This window comes from Thalassophryne amazonica, chromosome 2 (assembly GCF_902500255.1).
Source record: "Thalassophryne amazonica chromosome 2, fThaAma1.1, whole genome shotgun sequence".
NCBI classification, from domain to species: domain Eukaryota; kingdom Metazoa; phylum Chordata; class Actinopteri; order Batrachoidiformes; family Batrachoididae; genus Thalassophryne; species Thalassophryne amazonica.
In genome coordinates, this window is record NC_047104.1 from 91,922,553 (window position 1) to 91,938,599 (window position 16,047).

Sequence of the window (16,047 nt, forward strand, 5' to 3'; positions counted from 1 at the left end):
ACTTCATTAAAATCCCCAGCTAGTATAATTTGTCCCTCCATTTCCCCCAAAATTCTATTTACATCATGGAAAAATTGGGGATCCTCCTTATTTGGTGCATAGATATTGCACAGTGTCATCATATGCCCTCTATCAATGCCTGAACACATATGACTCTTCCCTCTGTGTCCTTGGACTCTTTAACCAATTTAAACTGAATATTTCTCCTAATTAGGATCATGACTCCATTGCGAGCACTTGAATATGAGCTATGAAATATATGACCAGCCCATCCTGTTTTAAATTTGGACTCTTCCCGTTTGTTCAAATGAGTCTCTTGTAAGAATACTATGTCTGCCTGATTTGATTTTAAATAAGCCCATACTTTACGCCTCTTTGCAGGATTTCCACTTCCATTAATATTCCAAGACATTATTTTAATGCATTTTCCAGTCATTGCTGGAATAAATATGATAATATGTAACCTGTAATCCCAGATATATTACATACAAATCCCATCTCATAGTGTGCCACCAGCCAAAAAAAAAAAAAAAAGAAACCTTGACGTGAAAAAAGAACATTTCTAACATTGCAATTCTGACAACAAATTGCAAATCGTTCTGCACCATAACTTCAGAACACGTGAACTAGAAGCAGTCAAACCTAGAACAAATCCTTATCGGGTCCGTGAAAGGCGCCGCTCTCTTCCTCCTTGGCGACCATGGTCTGGGTCTGCTCCTCCTCCGACATATTCATCACGACATGTTGTGTGTGGCTCCTGGTGCATCTAATCTGTCGCTGTCGTGCCGTCATCCTCATCCTTTTCGAAAAACGTTTCCGCTGCTACTGCAGAAGTGAAGCTCATATTCATCCCCTTCCACTTCACTCTCAGCGTCGCTGGGAACGCAAGTGTGTACTTCACATGATGCTGCTGCAGTTTGCGCTTCACAACAGTGAAACTCTTCCTCCTCTCCACCAGCTCTCTGGACATGTCTGGGAACACAGAGAGACGGCAGCCCTCCCACTCAAACCCGCGCTTCTCTTTCGCGGCAATGATCACTTTCTCTCTGGCTGACTGTCGCAGAAAACGAACCAGTACTGGCCGCGGAGGTTTGCCCGGATCCGGCGGGGTTCCCAATGCGCGGTGCACCCGTTCCATCTCGAACTCAGGGTCAGCTGTGTTCACCCCCAGCCCCTCCACGAGCAACTTCTTAACACAACTCAAAAGTGTCTTATCCACACCAACAGTCTCACATTATTCCTCTTGCTGTAGTTTTCAAGGGCCTGAATGAAATCCCACAATGACTCCACTAGCTTGTCTCTCTTGCTCTCTGTCGTCTGCAGCTTATCGTGCGCATCTTCGAGGCTCGATATGCGTATCTCGGCCTCCGACACTCTTTCCTGCATGGCCGTGACAGTGTTTGTCACATCATCCAACTTCTGCTTTATAGATGAGACATTGGAAGCGACAGTCTGTAGAGTACTGCTTATTTTGATCATCTCGGCGAACAGAGTCCCTTCACTCTCACATTGTTGGTGCAAAGGTGCTATGGGGGCTAGGCTAGGTAGCTCTTCAGCTTCATTCAGCGGAGCGCTGCAGGTATTCTTCCCCTTTTGCTTGGAAACCATGGTAAATTCGAGCCGATTTTCTGAACAAAAGTGAAAACCACCGTTTCCACACATACGACACTGTAAATCACTTCGAAAATGAGCCACACACTTTCAGTAGTCAAAATAAAATGTCGAAAGACGGAGAGTCCCTAGCCAGCTGCCATTCCGCTCACGGTGCCCACGTGACTCCACAATACAAAACTTAAACTAGAGCACTGCACTTGTACAGTGCAAACTTCCACCAACACTAGTTTCCAATTCCACAAATCTTTACCCTGGGAAAAAAAATCAAGGTCAAAGTCCTATTAGAAGTGGCTTTTCCTAAGCTAAAATATAACACAAAATATAGATCAAAAGGGCTTTTCAAAGTTACAATCAAATAGCTGCTAAATTCGCAATACGGATCAGATGCTGAACAAAATTAATCTATTTATCGAGAGTGCCAGTTTGCACTTCATTGTCACAAATGAGAGTGACTGAAGCACTTTTGATTGAGATATAATGCATAATGTACACCAAAGGGGCTTTTCAATATTAAATTCAAATGTCCACAAAATCCACAATTCAAATCAGATCCGGATCAAACTTTGTCAGGCAATAGTGAGTGCCAGTCTACACCTCACTTTTAAATATGAGAGTGATTGGGGCACGTTTCATTAGGATATAATGCAAAATATACATTAAGTGGTTTTCAATGTTAAATTTAAATGGCAACAAAATCTGTAATCTGGATCAGATCCGGATCAAATTTACCATCCTACATAACATTTCAAATATTGAAGAAATTTGATCTTTTTTGACAGAATTATGAATTTTTGAATATTCATTCAGTGTTAAAAGACAAGGAATTTTTACAATTTTCCAAGATATTTCCCGACTTTGCCCTTTGACATTGAAACTTGAATCAGTTCCATTTCATCCCTCCTGACCACCAGAGGGCGGTGCTGAAAGCATTGAATGATCTCTTCGCGCATGCATGCCACAACCTGGTAACACGCAGTTCGAGTAATAATACCAAAATAGTCACACCTGTGACACCACGGATGACCAATCACAGTGTATATAAGCATACACCATCCGAGGCTCTGTTCCTTTTTTCTTCTCGCACGCGTGGTTCGCTACTGTTGGCGTCCGCCATTTTGTGCTGCATATTTATTGTGGTTTTGCCGTTGTTGGATGCCCTTTCGCCTTTCCTTTTGGCAGGAGCAGCGTTTTTCACCCTCCGAGGGCTGCGACGGTTTTTGTTACTGTGGTAAGTGTCTCTTTTATTCGCCATTACTGGTGACGGCGGCGCGTTGCCCCCTCTCCCAGTATTGCGCGTGTATACAGACATATATATATTATTTCAATCCTATTTATGTTTAAAGCTGATGGTGTTGGCCTTTTTTTGCTGTTTAGTTTTTGCTAATACCAGTGACGGCAGCGTGAGCGCCTCCTCTCCCGGTTTTGAGCCTGTTTACATTGACAGCTAAATGTAAAAAATGGCTACTTCTGGTGATGGCGGCGTGTGCGCTCCCCTATCCCAGTTTTTTGGCCTACATTTTGTCACAGATAATGGAGTTGGTCTCCTGTTTCGCTATTACTGGTGACGGCAACGTTCACACCCCCTCTCCCGGTGCTGGCATATGTTCTGAAGACTCCTAGGCGTGTGGATTCGCCTGTTGAGCGGTCTGGGCTATGGACGGCTCCCACTGCTGTGCTGCTTGTGGGCTCGCACTCCGAGCAGATGACGGTCATGACCTGTGCCCAGCTTGTCTCGGGGTTGACCACCTGACAGAGGCATTGTCAGAACATCCCTGTATGAACTGCAGTTACATGCGTCGTGCTGTGAGAATGGCTTGGCTGGCACAGGTGCACCCTCAAGAAGACGCCGACCAGCTCCCGCCTTCGGTACAGGTGAATGCGCCCAGGTGTTCAAAGCGTCGGTGTGAGGTCACTGCTACCGTGGTTCCTCCTAGTGGGTCAAAGCCGATCAACGCCTTGCCACAAGGGTAGAGCAGCTGTCTGCAGATTTGGCTGAGATGAAGTCATTGTTTCAAGCCCGGCAGCTGGAAGCTCCCTTGCCTGAGATGGGAGCTTCTCCATCTATGCCTGAGTTGGCGGTGGAGGAGGATGTATTGTCTCTCGCCACCTAGGCCTCTCATTTTGGGGCAGAAGCAGAGACTCTGTTGTCTCTTGCTTCTGAATCAGGTCCGTTCGGCTCATCTCAAAGTGTAGTCAGTGAGTCGGGCGATGCCACTGTGCATGATGTTATGCGTAGGGCCTTGAATCTCCTGCAGTTAGATATTCCAGTGGCAGAGGAGGCTGCCCCTGGGAGCGCTTTCTTCAGATGTGGGCGTGCATTTGCTGCCTTTTCTGTTCTCCCATCAGTGGACTAATTGAGGGAATTGCACGCGTGTTGGCGGAACCCCTAAGCCTTCTCGCGTCTCTCAGCGGATGGTCAAGCGCTGGCCTCTATGAATGAGTCCGCCAGGGCCGGTTTGGACCACATGCCAGAGGTTGACCCGGCGGTAGCCTCTCTTATTGTGTCTCCGGAGGAGGCTCTACGCAGCGAGGCTCGGTGCCCACGGACTCAGTGCCGTGTGACCGACGACCTCCTTTGCAAGGCTTATAATGCAGGAGCGCGTGCTGGGCGGTTGGGTAATTCCCTGGCGCACCTCCCATTTGCAGTTTCTGCATCACTGCAGGATACTGGTGCTGCGGCAAGTGTGGTAGGATTTAGTGATACTGTGTTGCAGGCTTTTGCCCTAATGTCGAGGGAGCTTGGCCGAGTTATGTTTTTCCTTGTTCAGGCTCGTCGGCAGGTTTGGCTGGCACAGTCTACCCTGCCTGAGGCATGTCGGAGGACCCTCCGTGGTGTTCCCGTGGAGCCAAGTGAGCTGTTTGGCCCTGCTGCCCTGGAGGCACTGGAGCGGGCCATCCAGGCACAGCAGACTAGGCAGCGTCTCTCTGGCCTCAACAGAACTGTGCCCCCGCAGTGTTCGAGGTGTTCATCTGTTGGCCATGAGGTGCAGCCACCCCCGCCTCGATACCGATCTGAGGGTTATCAGCGGGGCTCTCAGTGGAGGCTGGGTGGTGGTTTTCGTGAGCCAGTCCGCCACCCAGCCAGTCAGACCCGAGCTTCGGATGGTGGCCGCCAACCTCCCAGGGCCCCTAGGGGTCATGGGGAGGGGAGGTGAGGCCACCAGGCCGGTGGTCGGATGGTTTTCCCATCAGCAGCTCGACTACTGGGCTGCTTACACTGTGGATCCGTGGGTGGTTGCTACTTTGACCCATGGCTACAGGTTGCAATTCCGGCGCTGGCCACACATCTCAGATCGGGTCAGGATGTCTGAGTGCCGTCCCGGTGAAAGCCCAAGCACTAGACCAGAAGCTCTCCGCCCTCTTGGCCAAGGGTGATATTGAGGAGGTGGATCCTCTGCAGCAACCCAGAGGCTACTATTCAACATATTTCCTCATACCGCAGAAGACTGGGTTTCACCCCATTTTAGATCTGTGGGAACTCAATTATTTGAAGGTGCTACCATTTCACATGTTGACCACCATGAAGGTCCTTCAAACTTTGGCAAGGGGTGAGTGGTTTACGTCGATAGATCTGGCCGATGCCTATTTTCATGTGACTATTGCGGCAGACCGCTGCCGCTTTCTGAGGTTTGCCTATCAAGATTGTCATTGGCAGTTTTGGGTACTTCCATTTGGCTTCTCCCTTTCTCCAAGGGTGTTTCCTTTATGTGTAAAGGCAGCTCTCACCCCGCTGTGAGCATGCAAAATGCAGATTCCGCCGTATCTCGACAACTGGCTTCTGTGCGCCCCATATCGAGCGACTGCATCTCGGATACGCATCGGCTGCTTGCTCATGTGTCCCAGTTGGGTCTCAAGGTCAACCTGGAGAAGAGTTGTCTTACGCCTTCTCAGACCACTGTTTTTCTTGGGGTGGCCTTGGATTCAACTTCCATGGAGGCTCGTCCATCCATCTGCAGTATAGACGATATCCTCCAGTTGGTCAGTCAGTTCAAACTGGGCAGGCAGTTTCCATACATCGCCTTCCTGCAACTTCTCGGCAAACTGATGTCAGTCACTCGCATCATGCCACTGGGCTTGCTTTCATTATGCCCTGTGCAGAGGTGGCTCAACAGCTTTCGTCTGGACCCCCCGACTACACAGACATCGCAAGCTCACGGTGACATGGTTGTGCCTTTGGGCCCTGGCTCCCTGGAGGAACAGGGCTTATTTGTCCAGGGGCGTCCCAATGGGGCTAGTGGTGTACCGCAAAGAGGTGGTCACCACGGATGCCAGTTCCACAGGATGGGGCACTGTCTGGCAGCACAGAGCAGTTCAAGGTCTCTGGAGCCAAAGGGATCGCTTGCGACATATCAATGTGCTGAAGCTCCATGGCCCGAGGTGCTCCTGTACGCTTTTCCTCCTCTTCCGTTGATTTGGCCCACTCTTCAGAGGATTTTGGGGGGGGCACAGACTGTTGCTGGTGGCTCCGTCCTGGCCCGCGCGGCCATGGTTCCCATTGCTACGGAATTTATGTCAAGGCGACCCATGGTGTCGTCCACCCAGGAGGGATCTTCTCTCAGTTGGGGGGATGAATATGGCACCCCGATCCTCAATGTCTGAACCTGTGGGTGTGGCCACTGGATGCCAGGGGTCAAGACTGACTGGGCTCGCTGATTTTGTCAGGCGTACAATTTTGTCTGCCAGGGCACCTTCTACCCCGGCAGCAATATGTCAACAGGTGGCGCCTATTTTGTTGGTGGTGTTCTGCCCGCAGTGAGGATCCAGTCACCTGTTCATTTCTACTATTCTGGATTTTGTCCAATCTGTCCTTGATGAGGGCCACTCTCCCTCGACACTGAAGGTATATGTAGCAGCTATTTCATGTTATCATACTAGAGTGGATGGTTGTTCAGTTGGGAGCCATCATCTAGTTTCTCTTTTTCTGCATGGCGCTCGTAGGTTGCATCCACCGGCTGCCCCACGTGCACCAGCCTGGTATCTCACCCTGGTTCTCAAAGCACTTTGTTGTGCTCCGTTCGAGCCTTTGGCAGAGGCGGATCTCAAGTGGATCTTGGGCAAGACTGCATTTTTGTTGGCCATCGTCTGTGCTAAAAGAGTGAGTGAGTTAGATGCTCTGTCTATAAGCCCCTCGTGTCTCAGATGGGGATGCGATCGGGCTGATGTTACCCTGTGGCTGAACACGGCATTTTTGCCTAAGGTGTTGTCCCGTGCTCATAGTAACCAGCCATTGAGATTGGCAGGGTTTCGACCCCAGTCGTCTGTGGCCGGGGATGGGTCTGAGTTGTTGTGTCCAGTGAGAGCACTGGAGGCATATATTGCAGCTACTGAGGGTCTGAGACACTCTGACCAGCTGTTTTTGTGTCACGGGGGTCCTAAGTTGGGCTTTCCTTTATCCAAAAAAACATCTCTCTCATTGTATCATTGATGTCATCTGCCATGCCTATTGTGCAGGGGCTCTTCCCGGCCGGCCGGCGTGAAGGCTCACTCTAGCAGGAGTGTCTCTGCTTCCTGGGCAGCTATGAGAGGGGTTCCGCTGGATGCACTCTGCACTGCGGCATCATGGGCTTCCCCGAGTACGTTCACTCGTTTCTACAATGTCAATGTGGGCGACCCTCATCCTTTGGGTCTTGTGCTTCTATCGGGGTCCTCTGGGTCTCCTCTGTGAGGTAGGTGCTCAGGATTCCTCGTGACATTGTTGATATTAGTCATTCAGTGCTTTCAGCACCGCCCTCTGGCGGTCAGGAGGGATGAAATGGAACGAAGGTTACGTATGTAACCATGGTTCTATGAATCCCGGATGACCGCCAGAGATTCTCTGTCACTCAGAATGTCCGTGTTGTGCAAGAAGATTCGGTAGGAACAGAGCCTCGGATGATGTATGCTTATATACACTGTGATTGGTCATCCGTGGTGTCACAGGTGTGACTATTTTGGTATTATTACTTGAACTGCGCATGTGCGCATGTTCAGTGCTTTCAGCACCGCCCTCTGGCGGTCATCCAGGATTCATAGAACCGTGGTTACATACGTAACCTTCGTTCTTGCCTGTCAGGATATGAATCTTTAGTAAAAAAAAAAAAAAAAAAAAAAAAGTTTCTTCACAATATATGAAAAATTGTGGGATCCAGGCTGTTCACAAATAAACAGACAAACAAACAGGGGCAAAAACATAACCTCCAAATTCGTTGGCGGAGGTAATAAAATACAATTTGATACAGGCTTCACAATACGATCAATTATCACAATTCATGATGTCTTATTACACCCCTATTCATCATGTCTTAATCTGTGAAACTGTCTCTTTATACCTCAGAATCAGTTTGCAGTACTCCAAAGCTGTCCGTGGGCATCCTCTTTTCTCCAGAAACATCATGTGTTTATAAAGAGCCAAATAAAATGCCCTGCAATCACACAATACAAATTTGTCAACTGTTGTGTGTCACTCAAACATCATTTAAATTGTAAACAATGATCTATGTTTCAACCGATGCCATACAAGCGCTACCTCCAACAACAGCAAATTACTGGATGGGACAAATAAAAAACACTCAAAAACAACCAACCTGTTCTCCGGTCTGAGATAATCGAGCCTGCAGGCACCTGAGGTCAGACTGAATAATGGGTGAAAAGCACACTCAAAGCTGTACAAGGCTCTCTCTGAAACAGAGAAATCTACTCGTTAGTTAGGCATCGTAATGGTTAAATAAATTTGACAAAGCAACAGCTGTTGTAGAACATAAAATAAAATGACAACTAAACTGTATACATAGAGCAGCAGTAACTACACATACAAAATTATAAACCCACTCCTTTATGGGCCGGTCACACTGCACTTAACGAAGGACAATGAAGCCTAAACCACACAAGAAATCTGGACTTTCGTTGACTTTCATTGGCATTGTTTAACCTTCACACAGCTTCATTCCTGCAATTGGCGCTTCATCAGGATTTTTAAACTGTTGAAAATTTTGAAGAAATGCCGCCGAAAACCACAATTCGTCCATATTTCATTTTGCTGTAGTTCTTGATGGTATTTTATCATTTGCTTATGTCACAGAGCCAGTTGCCTTTTTTTATTATTATTTAGATTGTCTAATTTTAACAGAATTATTTGCTGTGGTGTTGATTGGGGAAGACGCACAGGCGTGCCGGATAAGAGGGGACGCAGCAGAAGGAGTGGGGATCGGGAAAACAGAGGGTCAGTGAGCACGGAGCAGCAGCAGGAGCACAGAGGAGCAAACGGTGCGGGGCTGACACAGAGAAAAAAGGAGCCTGGCATAGGAGTGCGGCTGGAGGAGAAAGACACTGACAGCGCACTACCTGAGTTGACTACCAGTGTGTGGCGAGGACAAGAGACGCATCGGAGCTGGGCTACGACGGTGCTGGATGGATGCTGGATACAACGTCCAACAACAGCTAAGTGAAGGAAAGAAATTAAGCCTCCCCCTCTTTCCGTGTGTGTGGGTTTTTTCATGCTATGTGTGGTGCTAGGATGATCTCCCTCCTCTACAGCACAGCTGGGCATCGGAGGAGCGGCAGAGAGGTAGCCTGAGGACAAGCCGATATGGAGGACCTGAGGGGCGCAACATGGCGCCCACAAACACTGCCTCTGTGAACCCTAGTTTTTTTCACTACATTGGATTGTGCTTTTAGTTTAGTAAAATCATATTACTTTTTAAAAAATCTTCTGTAAATAAACATTTAATTGATCATCTGGTGCTAGCTATCTCTCTCTCCCTCCCTCCTTTTCGTATGCGCGCATTTTGGGTGTACGGACAGCAATTAGAGCCTTTGTTCTAATTGGTAAGTACTGTACAACCATAACCATGGTCAACAATGTGTTAGTTTATGTGGTGGTTTACTTCAAGAGTTTAGATCTTTCTCATGTATAACACCTTGAAAAGACATGATTTAGCACTGAAAAAAAAAAAAAACCTGGATGAAAAAGATAAGAAATTAGCTAAACAATAGCAGCGTTATTGGTCATCTATGCCAAATATAATATCTACACAAACATAAAAGAGCTTCAAATGTGTATTAAACACTAAGTTGTAACAATCTTAGCATTCACACAATATAAAACTTTCATTTGGCTACACACTGTTTGCTTGCAGCCTAAACTTTGAAAGTGAAGAGCTCACAACCCACATCAATGCCCTCTAATAATAAAAGCACCTATGTACTTGTAAGTAATGACATAAATGGGTCCCTGAATCATCTAATCACTGGTTATTAATTCAACACCTGAGTAGATGGTTACAATCTGAGGAAACAGACAATGATTCTACCAATAAAGTCTCTGGCCATCTCCTGATCCTCCTGTAGGTGGCACACATCAGAGAGCTGCAGCAGGGAATCAATGTGGTACGGGTTCATCTGCAGCAGAGCCTGAAAGAATAAAACAGAGGCACAAAGGTGGAGGCAAGAAGACAAAGTTATCACTTAGAAAAAATATTTCACAAGAATTAAGTCACAAATTATGGTCATCATAGATAAAGAATATTTGAAAGGGTTATGGGTTTTGTGCCGTTAATGATGAAGGTCACTTTAGTTCTCTTTCTTTTGTTTATTACAAAGAGACCAGACAGACAGGAGACAGAGCCAAGAAGAAGAGGAGTGTCTCTCCCTTATTTAGCAGGAGTAGGGGAAAAACTACAGAGGATCTTCAGACAGTACAAAATCCCAGTTTACTTTAAACCTGTTAACACCTTGAAACAGAAATTAGTTCACCCTAAGGACAGGATCCCTAGTTACAAACAGAGCAATGTAGTGCATTCTATCAGATGTCAGGAAAACTGTAACGAACACTACATAGGTGAGACTAAGCCGTTACACAAAAGGCTATACCAGCACCGCAGAGAGGTCGCCAGTGGACCTCAGTCTGCAGTTCACCTCCACCTTAAAGACACTAACCACACATTTGAGAACAAGGAAGTTAAAATCTTAGCCAGAGAAAGGAAATGGTTTGAGAGAGGAGTGAAGGAGGCATTTTATGTGAAACATTTGAAACCCAGCCTTAACCGGGGAGGGGGTCTGAGACATGCTTTGTCCCCTGTTTACAATGGGGTACTCAGGTCAAAGCAGTTTCAGTCTTTTGTTCATGGCAATGAGTCATTCACATCATCAGGAGAGTCGTCAGGGGAGCTGTCAGGAGAGGTGTCCATCCCATCATTAGGAGGGACAGCTGCCCTTGTCATTAGGAGGGTGCTAACTAGAGCACAACAGGTGCTAATTAGAGCTATTGTTTAGTCACTAGCCTATAGCAGTCTGCCTCTCGGTAGGAGGGGTCTGGTTAGGTTTAAAACTCCAGCTTTTGTGGCTTCTGTTTATTCTTCTCTACAAGAGTCAAGACAGAAGTCAGACTACCAGAGCAAGAATTTTAGCTGAGGAAGCTTCTGCGATTTGAAGCAAAACGTCCTCGTGTCAAGCAACCCAGTCCAGTCGAAGATTCAAGCTTCTCTACTATTACAAGGATAACTTAAAACCTTATTAAGCTAAGGTCATAGGATGAAACTGAGCCTGACAAACAAACCAACCAAAATGTGGATGCCAATATCTATAAAGCAGTAAACAGAACACTTTCTCCACTGAATTACACATTTTTGTTGGTCAATGCAAAAATTCCATTACCATAAATTACTTCATGAGATTATAAATTAATAACATGTTCTATTCTTTTTTTCTGTCTTATGCTGCGTTCACACCAGGCGCGACCAGATGCCACAAATTTGCATCTGTTGTGTGGCGACAGACACGCCACCATTGCCCGGTGCATCACTCTGCTTTCACTGCAAAAATTCGCCCCAGTGCGTCATCAAATAGGAGAAGCTTCCATTCCGCTTGCCGACTCCGGTTGTCAGTTAAGTTAACATGACGGACCTTGATCACATAGAGCGAGTTGTTGTGGAAAGCTGACAAACGTCATGAGACGTTCCCAATTCAGGGAGTATCATTATTTGCTGCAGGAGGTGCATCTGGATGACGGCCACTTTCAGCGGTCCTTCCACCTCTGCAGGACCCAGTTTGAGGACCTCCTGTCCCGTTCACACACGCACATGTAAACAATTACAAAAACACTCTGCTGCCTGCTGTGAGGCTGCTCCTCACTCTTTCCCAAAAAACACTGTCATAATTGTGTTTAGAAACCAATCACCATTTGCTTTATTATACATCTGTGTAGTTAATAAAATAATCTTCACGGACGATTCACTCGGCGCGCATGTGGGGGAAAAAATAAATAAATAAATAAAAACTCCGCTCCCCCTGCTGCAGAGCTGCTGCTCGCTCCAAAAACTGTCATAATTGTGTTTAGAAACCAGTCACCATTTGCTTTATTATACATCTGTGTAGTTAATAAATAAAATCATCTTTGGACGATTCGTTCGCGCGCACGTGAAAAAGAAAAAAACTCCGCTCACCCTGCTGCGGGGCTGCTGCTCGCTCTTCCCCCGAACTCTGTCATAATTGTGAAATAAAGGACAAAAGGGACACAAGTCCTGCTCACAGGCTGCTACCAGAGACAGGACATGTTCACATCCAACTCAGTCAAACTCCAGACATCTCCACATCACTACATATTCAGTCCCTGATTGGTCATCGCGGCGCAACAAGATGAAAAAGTTCAGATTTTTCAACTTGGGGAGGAGGGCAACGCGACATGACGCGACGTAATATCGCGCCACAAACGCGCCAATTGCTCAAAATCGCTTCACTCGCGTACATCACGTCGCGCTGCGTGGCTTGGCGCCACAACACGTCCTTCCATAGGGATTACATGGCAACCCATCGCTGTTGCTCGTGCCGCACCCAGTGTGAACGCGGCATTAGAATGGCAATACCAATACAAGACTGAAACTTGCCAGCCAGTAGTACAAAGCATTTCTATAATACCCCTTTTATTATATATTATATTACATATATTATATTACACAGAGTTCCGCTCCTCCTCATTTCATCTTGAATAGCAAATTTGGGCACATTTTGAAGCGTCAGAGTAACTTCTTGATCCATCTTTTGTCAATCTTAAACAAATTTTGTCTATGCAGTAGTTACAACCATCATCAGCACCAGTTTTTAAATTGGGATGAAATTTTCGAACTGCGTCATTACACAGTCTCTTCCACATGTTTGTAGTCTTAACAGCTTCAATCATGGTCAAACATCTTTAAATGGTGCAGTCCAAGTGCGTACTGCTTGATACGTGTTTGATGGTGCTTCATCTGGGTAAAAAGCAGTGTTTGCTGTGGTTCTGGTTTAGAATGCAGCCCGACTCAGCTTTACTTTTGTTTCTGAACAGGTTGCCAGGTCTGCACTTTATAGGCAAGCCAGTTGCTGGGTCTGCACCAGAGGTGGAAAACTCCAGCTTCAGAAAGCCCTACCATGTTTTGCTTCTACCTGTGCACCTAAAACAGGTGATTTCAATAATTAGCTCATCCACCTGCCTGAAGAGTTGAACTAATTACAATCAGCTGGTTTATTAGTAAGATGGAACAAATATGTGATTGGACTTTTCCTTTCTAAAGCCAGAGTTTTCCACCTCTGGTCTGCACTTTATAAGCCAGCCTGATAGGAGGCATGCCGGAGTAAGCTGTTTAATTCCATTTTTGCACTTTTTCTGGATTGTGGGGGATTGTAATAGAACAGTGTCCTGTGGAAGAGGGGTTCAATTTCCATTTATTTAATTTATATAGCACCCAATCACAACAAAGCTGCCTCAAGGCGCTTCACACAAGTAATGCCTAACCTTACCAACCCCTACAGTAAGCACACAGGTGACAGTGGTAAGGAAAAACTCCCTCTGATGATTTGAGGAAGAAACCTTAAGCAAACCAGACTCAAAGGAGTGAACCTCTGCTTGAGCCATTCTACCGACACACTTGACAACACAAATATACAGGAAATTTTGGGAGTCCATGCTGGTGTCCAGGACAGGAGGCTGGCTGGGGAGGAGAAGGGGTGTTGGGTCCACAGATCCTGTCTATGTCATGACCACTGCAGAAGAAGACACCCACTTCTGGACGGACAGACAGACAGAAAAAACAATCAGTTGACAGAAAGACTTCAAATAAGATATAATTTGTCAGCATTAAGCAAAAAGAAAAACAGAAGAAATACTAAGGTGATCACCGGCCACTAGCCCTAAGCTTGTAGCCGCAGCCCACTCCATTTTCCAATGAAATTAATTTAAAGGGTAGGAAGCATAGTACCATACTATGTCAATATGCTAGCCATAGAAAAGGGAAAATAAGTGCATCTTAAGTCTGGATTGAAAGTCTTTACACAATCTTACTGTTTTATTGACGCAGGGAGATCATTCCACAGAACAGGGGCACGATAAGAGAAAGCTCCATGACCTGCAGACTTTTTATTCACAAAGTAGCTCTGCGCCCTGAGAATGCAAAGCCCGGGTCGGTATGTAAGGTTTAATTAGGTCAGCTAAGTAGGGAGGTGCTAGTCTGTGAATAATTTTAGAGGTTAATAGCAGAACCATAAAACCTGATCTCACAGAGACAGGGAATTGTCTTACATACAATTTGCACATGTTCAATATTTGTTTTGAGGGTGTGGTATGGAAGTCTATTGTTTGTATAGAGGTCTGTAGATGTTGCGGCCACATCTACAGTACAACACAATTTGAAATACTCAAACATGTTCTGCCACACAAAGGAAGATTAGAGTTCTTACCACAATGTTGTTGGGATCCATGGACTCCACTGCATCAAGGAACTTGAACTGTACTTGTTGGTAGTCCCGACTATGCTCAAAAGTAAAGTACTGAATGCCATCCTTTGACTGGAGTAGGGTCATTGACATTCCTGTAAAAATGTTGAGCCAAATTTAGATCTACACATGAAGTGTGTTGGAGTTATGCATAAAGGCAAATAATGTAGCACATAAAATCCTGCAACAAGAAACCTCATTCTTATAGATATCCTACAACAACATGCAGTGAAAATTTTAATAAAAATCATTGAAATTTAACTAAGACTATTTGTGTTTTATATATTATGCCCATAAAAGCCATGAAATGCACCACACTTTCAATCAGGTAGTACTCTAAAGCTTCACAACCATTTTGTTTACTTCCCATTCCAACACCATTTTGCTGAAAATTCTACGTTATTACTATTAACTATTTATTAAGTTTAACAATTAACATTTTTGACAGTCTTACATGTTCACTGCGATTCATTTAACATACAAAACTAAATCTATAAAGTTTGCATTTCATCTTATTTGACATCTACATTCATCTACATTATGAAATCAAAGAATATACATAAATAAAAGTGAATATATTTTACTTCTTTCTAAAGTTGAAATTGAATTACTGAAAATGTTTACATTGATATGAGTCAAACAAAATCAATTTTTATTACTGCTGATGTATGCAATAGTTTGATTTTATTATTATTTTTTTGTGTCATGAATTTTCATGTACACCGCCGTGTGTGTTAGGAAAAACAAACACGTTTTCAATGTTAAAATACAAATTAAAACTGTACAAGCTATATTTCAGCTGAATAGAAGGAAAACCCCACCTGTACGACTGAAGCGAGGCCAGCTTTCTTTAGGAGCAGTCATCCACGTGCTTCGATGAAATTGTCTGTTTCTCTGACGAGGTCTGTGCAAAAACACAAACAAAAAACAAAATTAATGCATACAGAAACAAGTGGTATACTGCACAAAGACACTTAGAACACTTTTATAACAAACACACAGAAAAACCTTTTACCTCTGATCTCCAAAAACTGCTCGGGCCCCAAAATATCGCTTAAGCTCTGTCTCTGGAATCAGATTCCTAAATGAATTAACAGAGAGGCAGTGTCAAAACTGTGGAGCACTTCATGAACGAACATTTTAGGTGACGAGACTCTTGAAACAGCAATCAGGGATTTGACAGTTTGCAGTGTCAACAGAGACAAGGTCAAAGAAAACTTTATTGATTCCGCTGAGGGAAAGCCAAATTTTGACAGAGGATGGGTGCAATTTGGTGGGGGATAGGTGGGACATGTCCCCCCCCCCCCACCTTTTCAACCGGGGGGACAGAATATGGTATGCCCCCTCACCTTCTGACATATATGTGTGTATTTGAAACATGCTATGCCAGTCTTATGTGCAAAACCATGTCAGAATAGTATCTTTGTTTCTGCAAGTTTGTATTTTTAGCAGCATTGACTTGTTTACAACACCTGTTTCTTGTTTGTCACATTCAGAATTTTCTGGGACTGCATTTGCCCAGATTTGAAACCACAAATAGTTGCCTCTAGGGACTAGTGTCTACACATAAGTATCAATGGACCATATGCTAATTTACTAAATTCTAAAAGTTAGAAAAGGAAATCAGAAAAGCTATCTGGGACCTCAGAAAGCCCATCTGCAATTATTGCTTGATCTCCAAAATCAGTCTATGCAAGCGAAATTATGTTCAGT

The 16,047-nt window shown here is 45.2% G+C and overlaps 1 protein-coding gene across 2 annotated transcripts in view; it reads right to left on the reverse strand.

Moving 5' to 3' along the window:
* Positions 1–16,047, reverse strand: part of tcf25 (transcription factor 25 (basic helix-loop-helix)) — an 87,475-nt gene that overhangs the window by 52,235 nt on the left and 19,193 nt on the right. For both annotated transcript variants that reach the window (XM_034189157.1, XM_034189150.1), the window contains exons 5-10: positions 15,350–15,415; positions 15,156–15,238; positions 14,299–14,429; positions 9,903–10,002; positions 8,178–8,271; positions 7,923–8,015 (exon numbers count right to left, since the gene is read on the reverse strand). In XM_034189157.1, the coding sequence (XP_034045048.1) occupies positions 7,923–8,015; positions 8,178–8,271; positions 9,903–10,002; positions 14,299–14,429; positions 15,156–15,238; positions 15,350–15,415 (567 nt within the window). The remainder of the gene's footprint in view (positions 1–7,922; positions 8,016–8,177; positions 8,272–9,902; positions 10,003–14,298; positions 14,430–15,155; positions 15,239–15,349; positions 15,416–16,047) is intronic.